Below are 16,541 nucleotides of genomic sequence, written 5' to 3' on the forward strand. Positions count from 1 at the left end.
TAAATTTCGAGTTATTATAATTATTCATTTCTTTAGAAATTTATTGTTTTCACAATCAAAGATCACAGGAATATTAGCATAGCGGGACAAATCGTCAGGCTGGCTACGCTAGTGAGTTCAATTGAGTTGAATTGAAAGGGGTTACGAAGTATTTATGTACACAGTTTCCAAATTGTCTATTTATGGAGAGAAAAGTGTTTCTGCTATATCTATAACTGATTATTCTGAGAATTGCAAGCACAATATCGAAACGCCTTCGGAAAATTTACAAAGTTGAAAGCTCGCTTAACAAACTCGAGTTAACAGTGATATTGTTACTCGAGTTAATAGTGACATAGGTACTTGAGTTGCAATATAGTTTTTTACAAGAATCTAGTGAAAGAAAGAACGCTTCTTTGTAAAAACACTTATTCGTCCATATATTAGTTCTCCTGACGAAGCCACTTGTGTGTTTTCTTTATTTTAAATTAAATTTTTTCACACTGAAAACGTCATCACGCCCTTTGACGTTAGCTGTTGTATATCTATACGTTTTCATCACCGAGCAGTTTCCATCATGTTATTGATGGATGCAATCGATGCATTGCATCATTGCAAAATACTTCCATGATTGATCGTCGTTTACTTTCACTAAGTTGTTTTTATTGTGGTAAATTTGCATTTTGAAACTTGATCTTGGCGTCGTTGCTGCAGAATTACAGTCAGATGATTTTCTTCCCCGGGGTTTGAAATAATTTACACTGGAAACTTTATAGCCTCGTTTTTCAATAGTACATCCCAAAATACGAGGCTGGTCGACAAAACAAATGTGCCCTGCTCACGAGTACGCCGGTATACCCATCATTTTGGGGGGTGTTTCCAATTTTCTGTTTCTCTAACGGATTTAGATATAACCGTATGAATAGTGAATGAGATCTATTCTATAACACTTGACTCACATAATATAACCAGGGAGCAGCGTGGCAGCGTGTACCTTAAGACGTCTAATGACGTCAAACGCGGAAAGCCTGATGTTACACGAAGTTTGATTGGCCCCGCAAAATTAACGAGCCAATCAAACTTCGCGTAGCATAAAACCTTTTCTCGTTTAATAAAAATAACGTCATGAAAAGCAATTTTTTGTAATGAACCATTACAGATGATAAGACGTCTATTTGACTATAATTTAATACCGAATATTATATTGTGCATGACTTCATTTATTTTGCATGACTATTCCACAAAAATTCCATATGCAAATATATGTATCTATAAATATCTATGCATATATTATAAACTAGTAATTGTCACTCTTAGAAATTCCTTGTTTGAAAAATTGACACATTTCGTAGCAGCGTCCTTTGAATTCTATTTGATGATTCCACGCAGTTTTCGCTTCAACACAAGAATGCCCTCGCTTCACGATGTTCTGTGCTTGCTAGCCTTGTTCTTTGAATGTGTTTTGCATGCAGAAAGCATGCCCTGCCGTGGCACAGCGACGTACAGACTTCAGTTTCAAGGAGAATGGAAAAACTCATCTTCGCGCCCAGCTGGTGCACAATTTACTGGCTTTATCGGTGCCGTTCATAACAAATGCTACCAAATGTGGGAAACAGGAGAAAGAGCATCGCTTGGTGTTAAAAACGTCGCGGAGGAAGGTTGGTTTAAAAACTAGATTTCTCAAATATGTGTATAGCAATAAATGCAGTTGTTGTTGTACTTTTGTTTCAGTATAGCGTGTTTGTTACTAAAAGTGGTTACAAACTAATAAATTATGCGAAATTATGCGTTCTTTAGTTTATATTATATGAATATTGGCCACGGATTTTACGAGTCCACTTACGAATTATTGAATCAAATGTACATAGGTTTGATAGATCTAAGCTCATTTCACTTTATCCTACAAATCATCCTTTTCTGTGATCCAATAATAGTTCATTTCAAAATCACACAAACAAAATTGAATATTGGACTCTACTAGAGTTTAGACAGATATACTATACTATAGAAATACTTCATTATTTAGCACATAACAAAATAAAATACAAAAGTAGGTAGATCTTGTATCTGGGTCTACATCAAGCCATTATGACTGGTGCAAGCATGTCAATGAGTGGTGTTGTTACAGCAAACTTGGATCCGCAGAGCTAATGACTGATGGTGTTGTTCTTTGCTAGGAGATTACATGGAACTCTCTAAAGAGATCCAGAAACACATTGAAAAATGGAAAACCGCAACCGAACAGATCAAACCAAAGACTAACACCATCGGTCCTTTGGGTGACGCTCTGCTACCCGATACTGAAAACCCCCAAAGTGGCTACACATTAGACAGGTCTCACACCCTGGTGTCTGTTGTTGTCAGGGTAGAACCCTCCCCAGATTGGTTTGTTGGTATCAGTAATATCAATTTGTGTAACAAGTCTGGAGAATGGGTTAGAGAGCCATTACGTATCCAGCTAGTCCCATATGATGCTGGGACTGCTGTTCGGTCGCAACATAATCATTCGCTTGTAGTGCCATCAAACCCACGTGAAAAGATTGCTACCTTAGATGAAAAGGGTATTAGTGATTTGAATGGGATCGATATTGCTTACATAAGAATTTCATTCCAGCATAGTTTTCCTGATGCATCGCCTCAGCATGTTATTGATGAAGATAACTGTCCTAACAAAGCTTCGATAAGGGAAATATCTTTATTAGGCTGGTCTACCTTAATATGTGTGCTTTTTGTATTCTTGAATTTCATGTGAGTTGGTAGATTTTAATAGGATTCAGCTTGAAATTGAATCACAGTGAGTTAGTTGCTTGCTGTGTGAGTTGGTTGGTTATGCTGGCTGGTAGTTCAAACATAAATTTTTAACTGTCTTACATACATGCAATTCATAGTTTATAGACCTATTTATTTTATGATCATTAGCCAACAATGCATACTGTAAATTTACCATATAAGAACAATGACCATAGAATAATGCATACTGTAAATTTACTGTAAATTTAATTAATTTAATGCACTTAATCAGAAAATATTAAATTAAATGACTGCATGTTCATACCATAACTATGCTTTTCTTCAGAAGTGAATGGGGTATCATTTGTTGTCTTGTACAAATATATGTGTGTGTTAATAGACCTTTTCAGCTTGTATTCAAATTAAGCCAATAAAACCATTTCAAGTCACATCGTCTGAAATGGTTAAGTTTTATTGGCTATTCCATAGTCACAACATCTGAAATGGGTTAATTTGCATGCAAGCTGAAAAGGTTTATGGAATCAAGATTTAGTTTTTTGTCCATGTAAAATTGGTTTGAAAGATGGAAATAGTTTTGTACAAATAGTATTGGTACAAGCCTATTGCTTTTTCATGGTAAGGTGTGTTTTATAAGATTAATTTGAAAGTTCTATGTACTATCTAGGGAATACTGGTGAACTTCAAAAAGAAATAGAGAAACTGGTGAAGAATAGAACAACGTCACTTGCTGTCATCCACCGTCACCCCCTTCTCCCAGAGGGCAACTCGTTAGTCACAGAATCTTTCCAGGTTCACGCCATTCGTCCATTCATTTCAATCATCGTTAAAATTTCGCCTTCGCCTGATTGGTTCGTTGGTGCGTATGACGTTGACCTTTGCAATCGAGAGAACGGGAAGTGGTTGGACGTTAAAGATATCTTCCCCGTCGTCCCGTATGACGCGGGAACAGACAGTGGTTCTTATTTTACCTCTGCTAAAAGGCCGAGTGACCCGATACGTGATATTTCTCGTATCCATGGTTACGCATTAAAGCCTTGGACGAGCCAGGAACGCGAGCTCGGTCTATTTCATTTTTACAAAGAATCCTCCTCAGATCAGGGTTCAATAGGCGAGTTTGACTCTGATGAGAATTTTGTGTGTCCAAGCAGAGCACCAAAAAACTATCTGTCTTTTGTTATCGTGTTCCTTGCCATACTTTGCCTGTTTTAAGTGACTTTCATTGAATAGGATAGAAAACGACAGAATTTAATGCTCGACTGCAAAAGATTAGGTACAATCTCACAATTCATCAGCTGTTAGATTCTAACAACTTACGTATGCATTAGCACAATTTTCGAGGCCCTCAGGACCTGTTGTACATACAGTATTTATGAGCTGTACTTATTTGATTTCTTTAAGGACAGTCTCAAGGTGATTCTAAGTTAAATAGTTAAACGTTGAACATTTTCACATAAACGTAATTTTTATATTGGTCCAGTTTAATTTTGGTCTCAGTTGCGTTCCATGTTAACGTTCGATTGCCCGGTGAACTATGACGTCACTTGCGCAAAAGATAAAGACTGATGGTACGAACAAGTATATTAGATATATTTACATCACATAGTGTCATCACGAGGCGAACAATGTTACTTGATTCAATTTTGAAAGTTGTATTCTGCTAAGGTTTCTGCCAAATCTGGCTGTCGCGAAGAATGAAGCTGTTAGCTACGTCATCCAACCAATAATACCCAAAACATCCTAGAGAAAAAGACACATCATATAGTTTATTAGGGCATGGTAAGTATTCTAAATGAAAGCATCGCAAAGATATAAACTTACAAGAGAAAAAGCCAAGTTGTTGTCTGAGCCAAAACAGAGCCACGGCTACAGGTGAAATTTTGTCGTGGACAATCTGAAGAACGAAAACAAACATAAGAAGATTTTGAGTCCGTTTTTGCGCATATTTTCTGCTTATTACAAAGTAAGCAGCATTTTAACCTCAGGTATTTTAGCATACCACACCATGTATTGTCACCGTAGCTAGAAAATACACCATATTTAATATCATGCACAATTATTACATCAATGTTATGGAAGGGGCGGGGGCGTCCCATTGCGGAAATATACGTCGTAAGTTTTTTGCTGGCGTTGTACTGATACACAGTAATCTTCTTTAAAACATTTTTAATTAAATCTAAAAACCTTTGGTTTGAGGACAACATAGCCCTTCTAGTATTTCCTGAAATGACGCGTTTGAGTATTTCATTATGGCCGACGAGATGTCATCATAGCGAGCTCTAAAAGGCTCAACATTCAGGAAGAATATGTATTCGTCTCCAACGAAAACTTCTGATCTACACGCTGCTGGATAGGAAAACCCCGCAACCTCGATTTGAGAACGGTTCAATAGCTTCAATTCGCCTTTGTAAACACGAGTAACATTCAATGTTGCGTTGTATTCGTGTTTATGTATCGTTCGGTTGCTCGTGGCTACAACTTTGCCATACAACACAAGAGGCGCCAGTCTGGTCAGCTCAGCCGTAGAGTGCCAATCATAATCAGCAGTTATGCTACACGACTGGCAAATACCACCAAAAGTTACAAAAGTCAAAGCTACGACTACATACTGTCGCTGTAGCAGCATATTGTTATTTGTACGGTCAATAACCGATTAATAAAAATAAATCATTGCGTCAGCTCCCCTGGTGTTCCCTTACTGACAAAAACGAAAATGTATTAAGTCAATAAATGTTGTTACCGGATGTTGTTACTGGATGTTAGTACTCTGTATTTTGCAGTCATGAATATTATTTGAGGCAGGCGAGTGAGATGTGAGCTCTCAGCTTTTCTCTTCTGAGTCTGCTCTCCCGTAAATAGTTCTTTCCGTGACTAATTGTGCGACTGTAGCCTTCCTAACGCAAGTATCTCAGCTGCTTTCGTGTCCAGCTTCGAATTTACTTGTGTCATGGCGTTTTGTACGTGGAATGGCAGTGAAAAATACAAGGATCATTTTGAAGTTGGTAAATATTTTAATGTAAATACAGCTACAGTGAAACCTTCGTCCAACCAATAATCACATGTTACTGTAAATAGCAGTAAATCAGTAAGTTTCTTGGTAAATAATGCAGGTAAAAACGGAACAATCTAATCGGTTCGCTATTAGCCGTTTATGATCCTATTGTCCTTTTGTTTGCTATTTACTGACTTGCCCTTGTGCTGAATAGGACTGGAATTCATTTGTATTTGTACTTTTGACAGAATATAGATACATACAAGTGACAAAATCTAAAGAACTAAGAGCAGTAGAAGTCGATCTTACTGGGCTAAATAAAGTGGTCTGTCTATGCTGTAGACGCCATTTTGAATATAGATTTGTTCAGCTAGGGTCTGGAAATAGGTAGAAAGAAAATTGCTGAAAATTAAAGATGGAAATGAAATGGATAAAAAATAAGAATGCTCGATGCTGTGTTGTTCTTCGATGTAATATGATACTTTGTTGCTTTATCCATCGTCCTTAGGTATTTACAAATGCGTGAAGTGTGGCAATGAGTTGTTTCATGCCAAGAGCAAGTACGCCCACAACACGCCTTGGCCCGCCTTCACAGAGACCATTCACGAAGATAGTGTAAAAAAGGAAATTGAAACTGTTCCACAACAGAGCAGTCAAGCCAAGGCCATGAAAGTGAGTCGGGATCGATCACTACAATCAATGATAATCGATGATCGCTGCAATAACGTAAACTTATTCACACCAGTGATTATGCTGCAAGTACCAGCCCTCTGCTCGGTCTACCACTGATATATATATTATATGTGGATTATTTGACTTTGCATGCACTACCATGTTTGGTTTGGAAAACGAGGTAGAATATATTTTAGGAGCGAATATAATTCCTATTTCTAGCAAGGTTAACTAATCGAATTTGCGTTTTTGCGATTCCGTAGCAGAAGCTGACTTTCCGTTTTTCTAATACCGGTTCTATTCCAATCCTTCGTTCTCCTAACCACGCAATTAACTGGCTAACCGGTTGCTAAGCATCTTTCTTTTTTTCTTGAGGTTTCCTGTGGCAAATGCGCAAACGCTTTGGGGCACGAATTCATTGGCGACGGACCGAATGGTGCATCGAGGTTTTGAATATTTTCCAGCGCTTTGCAATTCGTCGAGGCCGAATAATTAGGCTCGGTTTAAAAGATAATTGTGAAGCATCGTTGAATGGGTTGATCACTGTTGAAAATGCAATACGTCAGACGTACCATTGGTCGAGCTCCATTATTTCCTTCTTGACATTATGTGATTTTAAGGGTCTTGGGTAATAGGAAATTTCACTAGTATTACTCGTTTTGAATCTGACATTCCTCAGACTCGGATTAATTAACTCAAAATTCATAGTTTTACTATTCCTTCGTTGGCCATCAAAACTGAGGAAGAATTTTTGAATTTGACATGAAATATAATGACGTATTTGTTCCAAACCAGAGTTTGCCTGGAGGACTTATACTGATGAAAAAGTGTTGACTATTTCATGCTGTTTAAACTTGTACAAAGTAGCGTAACTTATAGTAGAAGAAAGACACTTAACTTACGAATATATTATGTAGCGGGAACTATTGTTCTTTCTGTAGGGAATTAAATTATTTTTTGGGAGAAACTTTATATATAACTTAGAGAATGACTTAAAGGAGAAGTCCTTTTAATGTAAAATACAGTAATTGACACAAAGATTAATCACGAGTTCTTCGAGACTGAACTACTCAGACGTACAGTTACTGTTGCTTTAGTTTCATGTTCATTTTGTGGCTTAGTGGGCACGCTTTTTGGAAATGATAGAATGGCCTTCAAGCAAATCTGACAAATCAAGCAGAGATCTGTGCTGACATGGCGCAACAATTAGTGGTTTCAGAGGTCAATATTGACAAAACAATCGGATTTAAACAATCGGATCTCTTGTTAGGATTTCATGCACTGTACACAGGCGAACCTATTCTTACTCCATTTCGTACGGTCTCATCCCCCCTGTACGTTCAGACCGAACTTTCAAGTTTCAAGAATAAAGTTTTGTTGCAAATTATTGAGAAAGAAAGTTCAGAAATTCTAAAAAATGTTGTGAGGTAAATTGCAGGCGAATATCGCTTTCCATTTTGTTATTTGCTATGCTAGAAGCTCGATGATGATAGTCTGTTTTATCAAACGGCTCTGGTTCTATCCAAAGGCTATTGTATTCACAATATACACTCTGACTTACAATGCCTTTCAATCCGATTCACCGGTTGCTGATTGTGCATTTGAACCCATAATATGGATCGTTGATCACTTTGCTGGATGGCTAGGACGGGTATGTTTCAAAAAGTATTAGGCTTAACAATTCATGTTCATTCATTTCATTGTTTATCAATTTACATTTGCCAAGGTTTTCTTTTGATATTGTATTGATATTGACTATAGTTTTGTATTAAAATGAAGTAAACGTGTCATTAGATAGAGTAAAACATTCAATGAACATGATCGATTGCTGGAATATCTTTTTCAGGGCTTGGTCATACTAGTGAGCTTCTTAATATCTGGTGTTGTGGTGATATTTTATGTTTATGTGATGCCAATTGTCCTTGAATATGAAAGCACCATGTTTAGTATCTGTCACTTGATCTGTGGTCACTGGCTGTTGTTGAACATCTCATTTCATTATTACAAAGCTGTTTCAACTAATCCAGGTTATCCACCTTCTGTAAGTTGAAACAATTTTGCTCAATAATTTCAAGCTAGTTAAATTTCAAATTAAAAAGGCTTTCTTGTGGGAAGGCCGGGTCTGTGTTGAAAAGTGGGGGGATAAACTAAATGGACTAAGTTGTAGTGATACTTTTCCTAAGCTATAAGCCAAAGAGGTTGCGGGACATGTCCCTTCCATCCCCCAGGATTTGCACCCTTACCCTTGAGCCCTTCTTATAGGCTATTCTGATGTTCAGAGGCTAATTTGATTTACTGCATTTTTTAGGGAAAAAAAGCTGTTGCCCTTAGAGATATACAAGTTTGTACAAAATGTATGAACAAGAGAAACATGTGTAATAATGTATCAGCCAGTTTAATATTATTAAAAACAACCAATATTCTGTGTCAAATTGTGCATGGTGCATGGGAGTACAAGTATTGAGCCAATTGGCACAAAATGATTTTCTTAAATTAAGGTATTCAACCCAAGCCACCAAGAACTCATCATTGCAGTGTTTGTAATAAGTATGGTAAATTTCTCATCTTTAACATTAAATCCTATCAATTTTCACTGGTTTCTCAACACCGATGTGAAACAAGTCACAATTAATATGTATTCAGTAGCATTTCAGCTTAGCTTTAACATTTATATATGGATGATTACCCTTTCACTATTAGGAAATCATTCTTCAAAATCTTATCTTTTGCACATAACATTCCAAATGTAAGAACTGAATATTTTTGAAATAATTTCCACTTTTAGGTGTATTCTAAAGATGGACCACCATTGTCGTATCCTCTTGGCATTAACAATGTCTTGATTTCTATCCATAATGATAAGAAAATGTAGAAGAGGCATTATATCAGAGCATATTTTTCTTAACTCATTTTAGCATGGATTAATAATTGTGTTGGACATTTCAACCATAGATATTTCTTCATGTTTTGTGTCTACATGTGTCTTGGGACGATTTATGTGTCCCTCACGTTATTTCCAACATTTTTCAGTCATTTTGACGATTTTGCTAAGAACGTAAGTACAAATAAAAATACTCAGACAACTTGCAAATATTCAACTAATTTACGATTGTTGAAAACAAGTTTGTAATATAGGAGATAAGTTTGAACATTGCTTGCAAAGTTACATGGTTTTCAGGAACGATATACCGTTCCCTCAAGGAGGGGTGTACCCCTACCCTGCGGTGCAGACGCTTCGAATTACAAAGGAACATAAGCATATAAGCATAACACATAAGGCCACTATTTGTTGAATATTAGTTTCTCATCCCCCGCCCGCATGCTTTTTTAGACGACAGTCTTTTTCGCCATTATTGCCATTATGGCCATTTTTGACCATTATTATAAATTTTGTGAAGTCTTCAGACTCTTGTCAACTAAATTTATTGAGAGAAAGACTGTTAGAAACGTTCGCAAACCAAATGTTTTTAAGATATTAAATGCGAATTGTGAAATTTCACGTACCGGAAGTTACAACAAGTTGTTACCTGTTGTGTTGCAATATACCTTGTACTTCGTTTTGTTGACGTGGTGTAACCAAGTTGCACATCAAAAGATTTAAAACGATTACAGCTGTACAAAACGTACACACTACACAACGACTTCTGTATTTTTCGGTACGCACTATATTACACGCGCGCTTGTCCAGAAGAAATTTTCCTGAGGGGGAACACCCAGCCTATAATGGCATAATGGTAATGGCCGCCCGCCCGCACCAACTTAAGCTGAAGCTCCGGATGAGAAACTAACATTCAACAAATAGTGGCCTAAGCGTCTGCCGAACCTTGTTCAGTCACGTGGACACTTTCAGAAATTAATATTAATGTGTGTGTTCCTTTGTAATTCGAAGCGTCTGCACCGCAGCTAGTGTACCCCTAGATGTCTTCACACTCTGATAGGGGACGCACATCTAATAATTATGGCTAGGCTTGTAGAGATTTCCCGCCTCGGATTTGTGATGCTCTAATTCTATTTTCTTTAGATGTTTAAAGAGTATTTTAATATCGGAATTCCTCGACCCACGACGGCTGCAGAAAAATATTTTTTAAAACGTCATCTAGTAAGGAAATTTGTATTGCGAATTAATACGTCACTATATTATAATCTGTGTCTAACCATTCAATGGTCCAACTTGCGTGACTGGACACAAATGCTTCTATAAGCTACCTTGATTACACTTTGAGTCAGTAATCGCAATGAAAGTACCTAGAGAAATAAGGGAGGAGATTAGCTTTGCAAGGAAGATACTAGCTTGTGAGTTTAAACGAACGAAATCACAGCTCCCCTCAAGTCGATCTTTTGCAAATCCTAGGAACCAAAAATTACAAAACCAGAGGAAGAAAGCTTACATAATATAGTCATATTTGAATTTATGTTGTGTTCTTGTGTGGCTGTGGCCGTTGGAGCACTGGCGGGCTGGCACATGATTTTAATAACGAGAGGAGAAACGTCTGTAGAAGTTTATATTAACAGAGCCAAGAGAAAGAAAATGAAGAAGGAAGGAAAAGTGAGTTGTATTCTTTCATAAATTTCTGCCATGAAAACTCTGATTTTCTGATGACGGCTGATCACGTTATTGCAGTCATTTGTAAGTGGCGTGTTTCCTTTATTTTTAGACATTTTTTAATCCATTTCATTACGGAATGATCAGAAACTGGAAGATTGTACTAGGTCTTGGTCATGGCAGGTTTGTGAAATCTATTCTGTATTTCTGTATCTTTTAAGCATGGTTTCGACATATATCGTAATTTATCGGTGATGTCTACTGTCACTGACTATTTATTCATGAGGTGCTGTGTGAACTATAACTTAATAAAATCATATCTAATTCGTATCACTGCTGACAATCGCCGATAAATTAGGACATAAGAAAAAACACGGCACTGTAAAGCCACACTATTCAGTACTCGCATTCCCGAGCGTAAAAGGCATAGAACTAGCTGCCGCGAAAAAGAATCCCTCCAGTGTCTGATGATTTTGATTTTTTTAAGGGGGCTATGGTCGATCATCATGCCATCTTCCCATCCACCAAATGGCGATGGCGTAAGTTGGCCGAGACCAGAAGGGTCAGAACTTAATGATGCATCCACCATAGGAAATGATAAAGCGGCATTTTTGGCGTAAAATTCCAGCGTCTTGGCGTAGTATTTTAAGATGGAACGTTTAAATGAATTTAGGTAAACCAACGACATTAGTTAGCTAAGTGATATTAACATTTGAGGTGAGATACCTATAGGTGTGTGTAAAACGGTATTTTACGTCGTACCAGAGGTTTGGCACGTGAGAAGCACGACGTATCATGTATGAAGCAGGCCTGCCGAGACATTCAACCAAGGTCCAAGGAGGAGAATTTTTACTATCTTGGTCAAGTTTATACAATACTACATTCATTCGGCCATACTGTTAAAATAATTCTAATTATGAACATACACATGCCTTAAACAAGTTTACACTTTAAATTACCAAGTATGTATAAGACGTTGCTTGGGTCTATTTATTCATCTTTCCAGTCAATAAGCCGAAACCGTAGAGATTACGTTACACAGCTAAGCTCGATTCATCCTCGTTTCCGGGTTTTTCGCGTGCTGGGAACGAGGATGAGCTCGTTTATCCATCCTTTCCGTACCCAGGATTCTCTCAACCATAGAGAGCGCCATTTCCGGAGCATCGGCCGGTACCATGTGACCGGCCTTTAAAATGATGTAAAAATGAAAATTCTTGTACTCCTTGACGAAGGCTCCGGTATTTTTGGCCTGTTTCTGAGACGGCGCGTAGAGGGGAATCTTGGCGACTTGAGTGAAATTTTTCAGCCCAGACCAAGCGATTTTGTTTATCCAAATCTCGGCACCAATCGTATCACAGATAATATCGAGTTGACCCTCGTAGACTGCAACCATCAGACCGCTGTTCACCAGCTGCGAGACCTCCTTGATTGTGGGCTTCATGAAATCCACGGTTTGTTTTGCGAAGACGTCCATCGACTGTGCGCCCCACGTGACGTTGTCGGGAATGATACCGAGCTTCTTTCTGATTGGACCGTTCATGAAATCGGATAAGCTTTGTTCTTGCAGCCGCCCGACATTGTGCCAGTATGCTCGAAATATTCTTTTATCTTTCAACTTTTTCAAGGCGTAACCTTTAAATGGTGCTTTGGTGTTGTGTTGCAAGACGTTGTAAATGTTAACATTATCAGTCAGTCTTGCAATCGCTCCTTCAACATCACCCCATAAAGCGGTCGACTCTGCGAATTGCCCCGAATTAAAAGCGTTCGCGGTTTTTTGTGCATATCCGTCCACGACGCTCAAGTCAGACTTGTCGAGGAGCGAGAACGTGTACAGATAGGGGCCCCATGTGAGCACGGTGTCCACGGGGGATATCCAGGAGTCTCCTAGGGCGACCCCCCTAAAGTCAACCTGGATTTCTCCTTGCTGAACCGCCTCGAGAAGCGTAACTCCAAACGCTGAAGTCATTTTGCCGCCGTACGATTCGCAGAAGATGTAGAATGGAATTTTCTTGAAAACTGGCAAATCTTCCAAGAAGGACTTGAACATAGTTAAAAGATCTGCGGCAATTCCTTCGGATATGAATAAGAGCAGATGTTAATCATGTGGACGAGTATAATAAGTGACGAATGCTCTGATCTGCACGAGCCACTGAGCTATATAATAATTATTATATAGCTCAGTGGTGCGAGCTGATGTGTACGAACATGCGTGACGAATTCACTCGTTCACATCCATCAGAAGAAGAAAATCGCACATGAAATAGCAGCAAATATTTGCAAATGTAAACGTGCCTTGGTATTATAAAATCTTCATACAAGAGGAATATTTGGGAAAGTGTTCGAGCAGATGTGTCAGGATTTTGACATAATATTGCTAACTAGAGAAACAGCAGGACGGTGCCGATTTTAGCATGAGCCTATCTGCCGGCTAAGTGCCTATTCCCAGTTCCCCAAGGTTTGACTTCCCCGTTTACGTGTTACCAACCTGTAACGTTTGTAGTATAAGCGTTATCATCGGTAACATAGCTAAATCCTGATCCGACTGGATTATCAACAAACAACACGTTCGCAACTTTCAGCCAAGTATATTCCCTCTTCTTGCCGTTCGTATCCTCGGGGCCGAGTTCTTCAAAATTCCCAAATCCTGTCCCGGAAGCTCCAGGGCCCCCTTGAATCCACAACACCAAAGGTTTTGACATGCGAGTGGCGGGATCTTCCGTCTGCGCGCCGTAAAACCACCAGAACATGAAGGCATTTTCACGAACATTCACGTACGACCATTTCTCGTCCGGTATTTGTTGGGCATGAGACACAGCAAGCGTGAAAAGTACGAAGATAATTGTTGAAAACATATTTGCTCCCGAGCCAAGTGTTCAGTCATGAGAGCGCGCGCGTGACATCTGTGTGATACAGGATGTTTTGTCCTGGTGCTTTTTGCCGGTATCTCGTGAGATCCATTTCCGTGTTAGGTAGGAACAGTGAACTCTAATAAACAACTGGAGCGAAAACTCCTCATTGCTTTTGTGAAGTCAAAATTCGCGGCACTTTGGTAAAGTCCAGCAAGTTTTTGCTTCATCCACCCGCGAATGAAGCCAAAATTTGCGGGCGCGTGTCTGTAGGTAAAGTCCCGCGAATTTTGGCTTAGATGAATATTTCGGTATTTGAGGGTTTTCCACCAATTGATTGTACTACTCTTGAACATTTGCTGCATATCTAGAGTTGTGTAAAGCAAATTTATAAACAAACTGCAGTACAATCCTTTGAATGGAAAGGGCACCAACTTCTTCCCCCTTGACCCCGCTGGTAAAAGGTAATACGCAGTCATCCATTTATAAGTAAGACGGACAGACAAAAAAGTACGACTCTCAATACTGCAATTAATAGCTTTTTTGCGTTACAAATTTTTCAAGTCACAGATTTCAAGTTAGCAGTCCAGTATATAATTCCAATATATTAATCATATTAAATCGTTTTGTTCATTTGTAACAACTTCAAGTTCTCTTCCAATCGTCTTCATTCGTTCGTTGAACTGACAAATGTCATACCAGGTGACAACCCAGCAATGGTTCAACTCGAGCCGTTTCAAATTTGGACAACTCTTTTCGATCTGGCCGATTGTGTTAACAATGACGTTATCATAGCAGGACAATATCAGCTCTTCCAGGTGAAGTCCAGAAGAGCTACGGAGAATCTTCATTAAATATTCTTCTTCGATTGGAACCGATCTCAAAGAAAGACGTAGAAGTTTTGGGTGGGACATCAGTTGCTGGTACAGAAATTTTTGCTTGAGATCCAACGAGATTTCTTTCTGGAAGTCGAGACTTTCTAGACCGATGTATTGCAATGAACAGAAATCGCTTAGTTTTGCTGAGGTTTTCAAAGGTTGAATGAATTGACAACGTGACAGGGTTAGATGCTTCAGCGAGTTAAAATTAAAAAACGTAGATATCTTGAGGTTTTTTACATCAGCTAAGTGTAGCGATGTCAGTTGGTTGTCAATCTCTTTCAGGTAATTCTCGATTCGTTCAAACTCGAAATAGCGCAATGCAAATAGCTGTGATTGCAAATGAGGTCCTTGTAAGGCACTGAGGTGGAATGATTCCAGCGTGGGATGTTTCGCGGTTTTCATGAAGAATACTTCCGGATAGTTATGCACATCGGGTTCATCGATTTCAAAGCTTAGTTTGAGACCTCTGAGATTGTGGCAATTTTGAAGAATAAGGTCTACTTGGCCAATCTGATAATAGAAAAATTGTGTGCCCAGCATGTCCAAGTGCTGAAGTTGGAACTGGACATGTTTTTGTTCAATAGAATTGCAGTTCGCAGAAGAGAGTTTTTTAGTGCCAAGAAGCTGGGCAAATGACAGTGAATGTAGAAGTGGTAGGCCATTTAACAAGATCAAGAAGCTCGTTGTGGTTACAGAGGTTGATGATACATTTAAATGTGATATCTTTGGAGGTTTTGCAGAGCTGGTAAATGGCTTGAGAAAAGCTTGAATCCCACGATCTGTAACATCCTGACACATTTCTAAGTTGAGTTTCTCTAAGTTAGGGCAGCATTTAGCAATGTTTTCCAGGACAGAGTCACAACATTTAAGACAATGCGATAAATTTAGATTTGTGAGACATGGCAGATTCTGCAGACTTTGGTTCAGACATTGTGATGATATTTGATCACAGTTTTGAAGATTCAAACTGACCAATTTCTATATATAACAACAATAAAAAAATTTAGTGGTTTAATAAGGTATATTAAAAACTGTATATACTCACTTCAATGTCACGAATTATACATTTCAATTGTATAGTACAATATTGACAAACCTTGCAAGGAAGTTGTAGCAGTACTTGATCAGTGACTAAACTATGGCTGTATTTGCTTAAATCCAGCTTTAAAACATTCGGATGGACAAGTAATCCAAAATGTTTCTGTGACAAAATGCCTTTAGAAAAGGCAATATCCAAAATTTCTTGTATGTGTCTACCATCTATGAAAATAAGTGATCATTGTGAAAAGTGGTCACATGAGTTGACAGTGGTAGTAATGTTGGCCTTTTTATCCACAATGGTCTTAAAGGGTGGTGGTTGTGGTGGTTTGGTTCCAACTATTCTAAGTGTAGACTAGTACAAACAAAATGCACTCAGGGCTGTAGGGGGGGGGGAGTTATATCTTCATATACCCTGGTTTACATACATAGGAACAATAACGTTCCAAAGAAATCAGTCGGGCATAAGACAAATATATGAATATGGACACCCCACCCAACTAAGCTTCTATCTACCATCCTGATGCCTCTTTATAGATGTGCTATACACCTTTTTTTAACAGCTGAAGTTTTAAACCTAAAATTCACCAGATTCATTCATCAGTCATCACTCACTTAATTGGGAGAAAGCGACCTCAGAATACACGTAACAACCATTTATTGCTGAATTTTCGCACGCCAATGCAATATTTTCTGCTACGGTTTCTAAGCAGAGTCGAGCTAATGAATGTCCACATCCATTGTCCATTTTAATATGATAGAAATCATAAGAACTCGCTGTGAAAGTTGAGGATAGAAGGGGACATTGTACGTTAGGCTCGTCACAAGAAATGTATCAAATT

General features: G+C 38.5%; 4 protein-coding genes and 1 long non-coding RNA gene across 8 annotated transcripts; 2 read left to right on the top strand and 3 right to left on the bottom strand.

The window, feature by feature from the left end:
* Window positions 1–1,304: 1,304 nt before the first annotated feature.
* Window positions 1,305–3,986, top strand: LOC114516109 (spondin-2-like). Of its 3 annotated transcripts, XM_028535488.1 has the most exons (3): window positions 1,305–1,637; window positions 2,157–2,780; window positions 2,830–3,388. In XM_028535488.1, exons 1-2 carry the CDS (start codon window positions 1,355–1,357, stop codon window positions 2,729–2,731), a joined length of 858 nt encoding a protein of 285 aa, XP_028391289.1. In that variant the 5' UTR covers window positions 1,305–1,354; the 3' UTR covers window positions 2,732–2,780; window positions 2,830–3,388. The 3 variants fall into 3 exon arrangements, with proteins under 3 accessions (XP_028391289.1, XP_028391290.1, XP_028391288.1); XM_028535489.1 differs by lacking the exons at window positions 2,157–2,780; window positions 2,830–3,388 and adding an exon at window positions 3,395–3,986; XM_028535487.1 differs by having other exon boundaries at window positions 2,157–3,388.
* Window positions 3,987–4,383: 397 nt separating this feature from the next.
* On the bottom strand, window positions 4,384–5,421 carry LOC114516110. The gene is made up of 3 exons (XR_003686265.1): window positions 4,912–5,421; window positions 4,549–4,621; window positions 4,384–4,467 (listed from the first exon to the last, which is right to left on the bottom strand). It is a non-coding gene; the product is annotated as an uncharacterized LOC114516110 (long non-coding RNA).
* A 2,314-nt stretch (window positions 5,422–7,735) lies between these two features.
* Window positions 7,736–11,844, top strand: LOC114515938 (palmitoyltransferase ZDHHC16B-like). Of its 2 annotated transcripts, XR_003686257.1 has the most exons (11): window positions 7,736–8,042; window positions 8,238–8,432; window positions 8,700–8,745; window positions 8,890–8,938; window positions 9,177–9,205; window positions 9,307–9,446; window positions 10,413–10,490; window positions 10,743–10,937; window positions 11,047–11,117; window positions 11,422–11,607; window positions 11,700–11,844. XR_003686257.1 is itself a non-coding variant. In XM_028535258.1 (10 exons), exons 1-10 carry the CDS (start codon window positions 7,875–7,877, stop codon window positions 11,552–11,554), a joined length of 1,104 nt encoding a protein of 367 aa, XP_028391059.1. In that variant the 5' UTR covers window positions 7,736–7,874; the 3' UTR covers window positions 11,555–11,844. The 2 variants fall into 2 exon arrangements, 1 of the variants encoding a protein (XP_028391059.1); XM_028535258.1 differs by having other exon boundaries at window positions 11,422–11,844.
* A 19-nt stretch (window positions 11,845–11,863) lies between these two features.
* Window positions 11,864–13,833, bottom strand: LOC114515937 (retinoid-inducible serine carboxypeptidase-like). The gene is made up of 2 exons (XM_028535257.1): window positions 13,420–13,833; window positions 11,864–13,004 (listed from the first exon to the last, which is right to left on the bottom strand). The coding sequence occupies exons 1-2, from the start codon at window positions 13,784–13,786 to the stop codon at window positions 11,977–11,979; spliced, it is 1,395 nt and encodes a 464-aa protein (XP_028391058.1). The 5' UTR covers window positions 13,787–13,833; the 3' UTR covers window positions 11,864–11,976.
* A 520-nt stretch (window positions 13,834–14,353) lies between these two features.
* Window positions 14,354–16,454, bottom strand: LOC114515935. Its single transcript, XM_028535255.1, has 3 exons — window positions 16,315–16,454; window positions 15,758–15,921; window positions 14,354–15,639 (listed from the first exon to the last, which is right to left on the bottom strand). The coding sequence occupies exons 1-3, from the start codon at window positions 16,445–16,447 to the stop codon at window positions 14,392–14,394; spliced, it is 1,545 nt and encodes a 514-aa protein (XP_028391056.1). The 5' UTR covers window positions 16,448–16,454; the 3' UTR covers window positions 14,354–14,391.
* Window positions 16,455–16,541: the final 87 nt, after the last annotated feature.

This window comes from Dendronephthya gigantea, unplaced genomic scaffold (genome assembly GCF_004324835.1).
Source record: "Dendronephthya gigantea isolate DGI-Jeju-01 unplaced genomic scaffold, DenGig_1.0 000005F, whole genome shotgun sequence".
NCBI lineage: Eukaryota > Metazoa > Cnidaria > Anthozoa > Malacalcyonacea > Nephtheidae > Dendronephthya > Dendronephthya gigantea.

What these genes read in the sequence shown, in the direction of transcription:
- LOC114516109 (XM_028535487.1), top strand. Translation starts at nt 1,355, where the DNA reads ATGATTCCACGCAGTTTTCGCTTCAACACAAGAATGCCCTCGCTTCAC. An exon ending in TAAAAACGTCGCGGAGGAAG is followed by an intron (nt 1,638 to 2,156) that starts GTTGGTTTAAAA and finishes GTTCTTTGCTAG; the next exon opens with GAGATTACATGGAACTCTCT.
- LOC114515938 (XM_028535258.1), top strand. Translation starts at nt 7,875, where the DNA reads ATGATGATAGTCTGTTTTATCAAACGGCTCTGGTTCTATCCAAAGGCT. An exon ending in TTGCTGGATGGCTAGGACGG is followed by an intron (nt 8,043 to 8,237) that starts GTATGTTTCAAA and finishes TATCTTTTTCAG; the next exon opens with GGCTTGGTCATACTAGTGAG. An exon ending in ATTTTTTAAAACGTCATCTA is followed by an intron (nt 10,491 to 10,742) that starts GTAAGGAAATTT and finishes TGCAAATCCTAG; the next exon opens with GAACCAAAAATTACAAAACC.
- LOC114515937 (XM_028535257.1), bottom strand. Translation starts at nt 13,786, where the DNA reads ATGTTTTCAACAATTATCTTCGTACTTTTCACGCTTGCTGTGTCTCAT. An exon ending in TTATACTACAAACGTTACAG is followed by an intron (nt 13,005 to 13,419) that starts GTTGGTAACACG and finishes TCATATCCGAAG; the next exon opens with GAATTGCCGCAGATCTTTTA.
- LOC114515935 (XM_028535255.1), bottom strand. Translation starts at nt 16,447, where the DNA reads ATGGACAATGGATGTGGACATTCATTAGCTCGACTCTGCTTAGAAACC. An exon ending in GGTCGCTTTCTCCCAATTAA is followed by an intron (nt 15,922 to 16,314) that starts GTGAGTGATGAC and finishes TTATTTTCATAG; the next exon opens with ATGGTAGACACATACAAGAA. An exon ending in TGCTACAACTTCCTTGCAAG is followed by an intron (nt 15,640 to 15,757) that starts GTTTGTCAATAT and finishes TGTTATATATAG; the next exon opens with AAATTGGTCAGTTTGAATCT.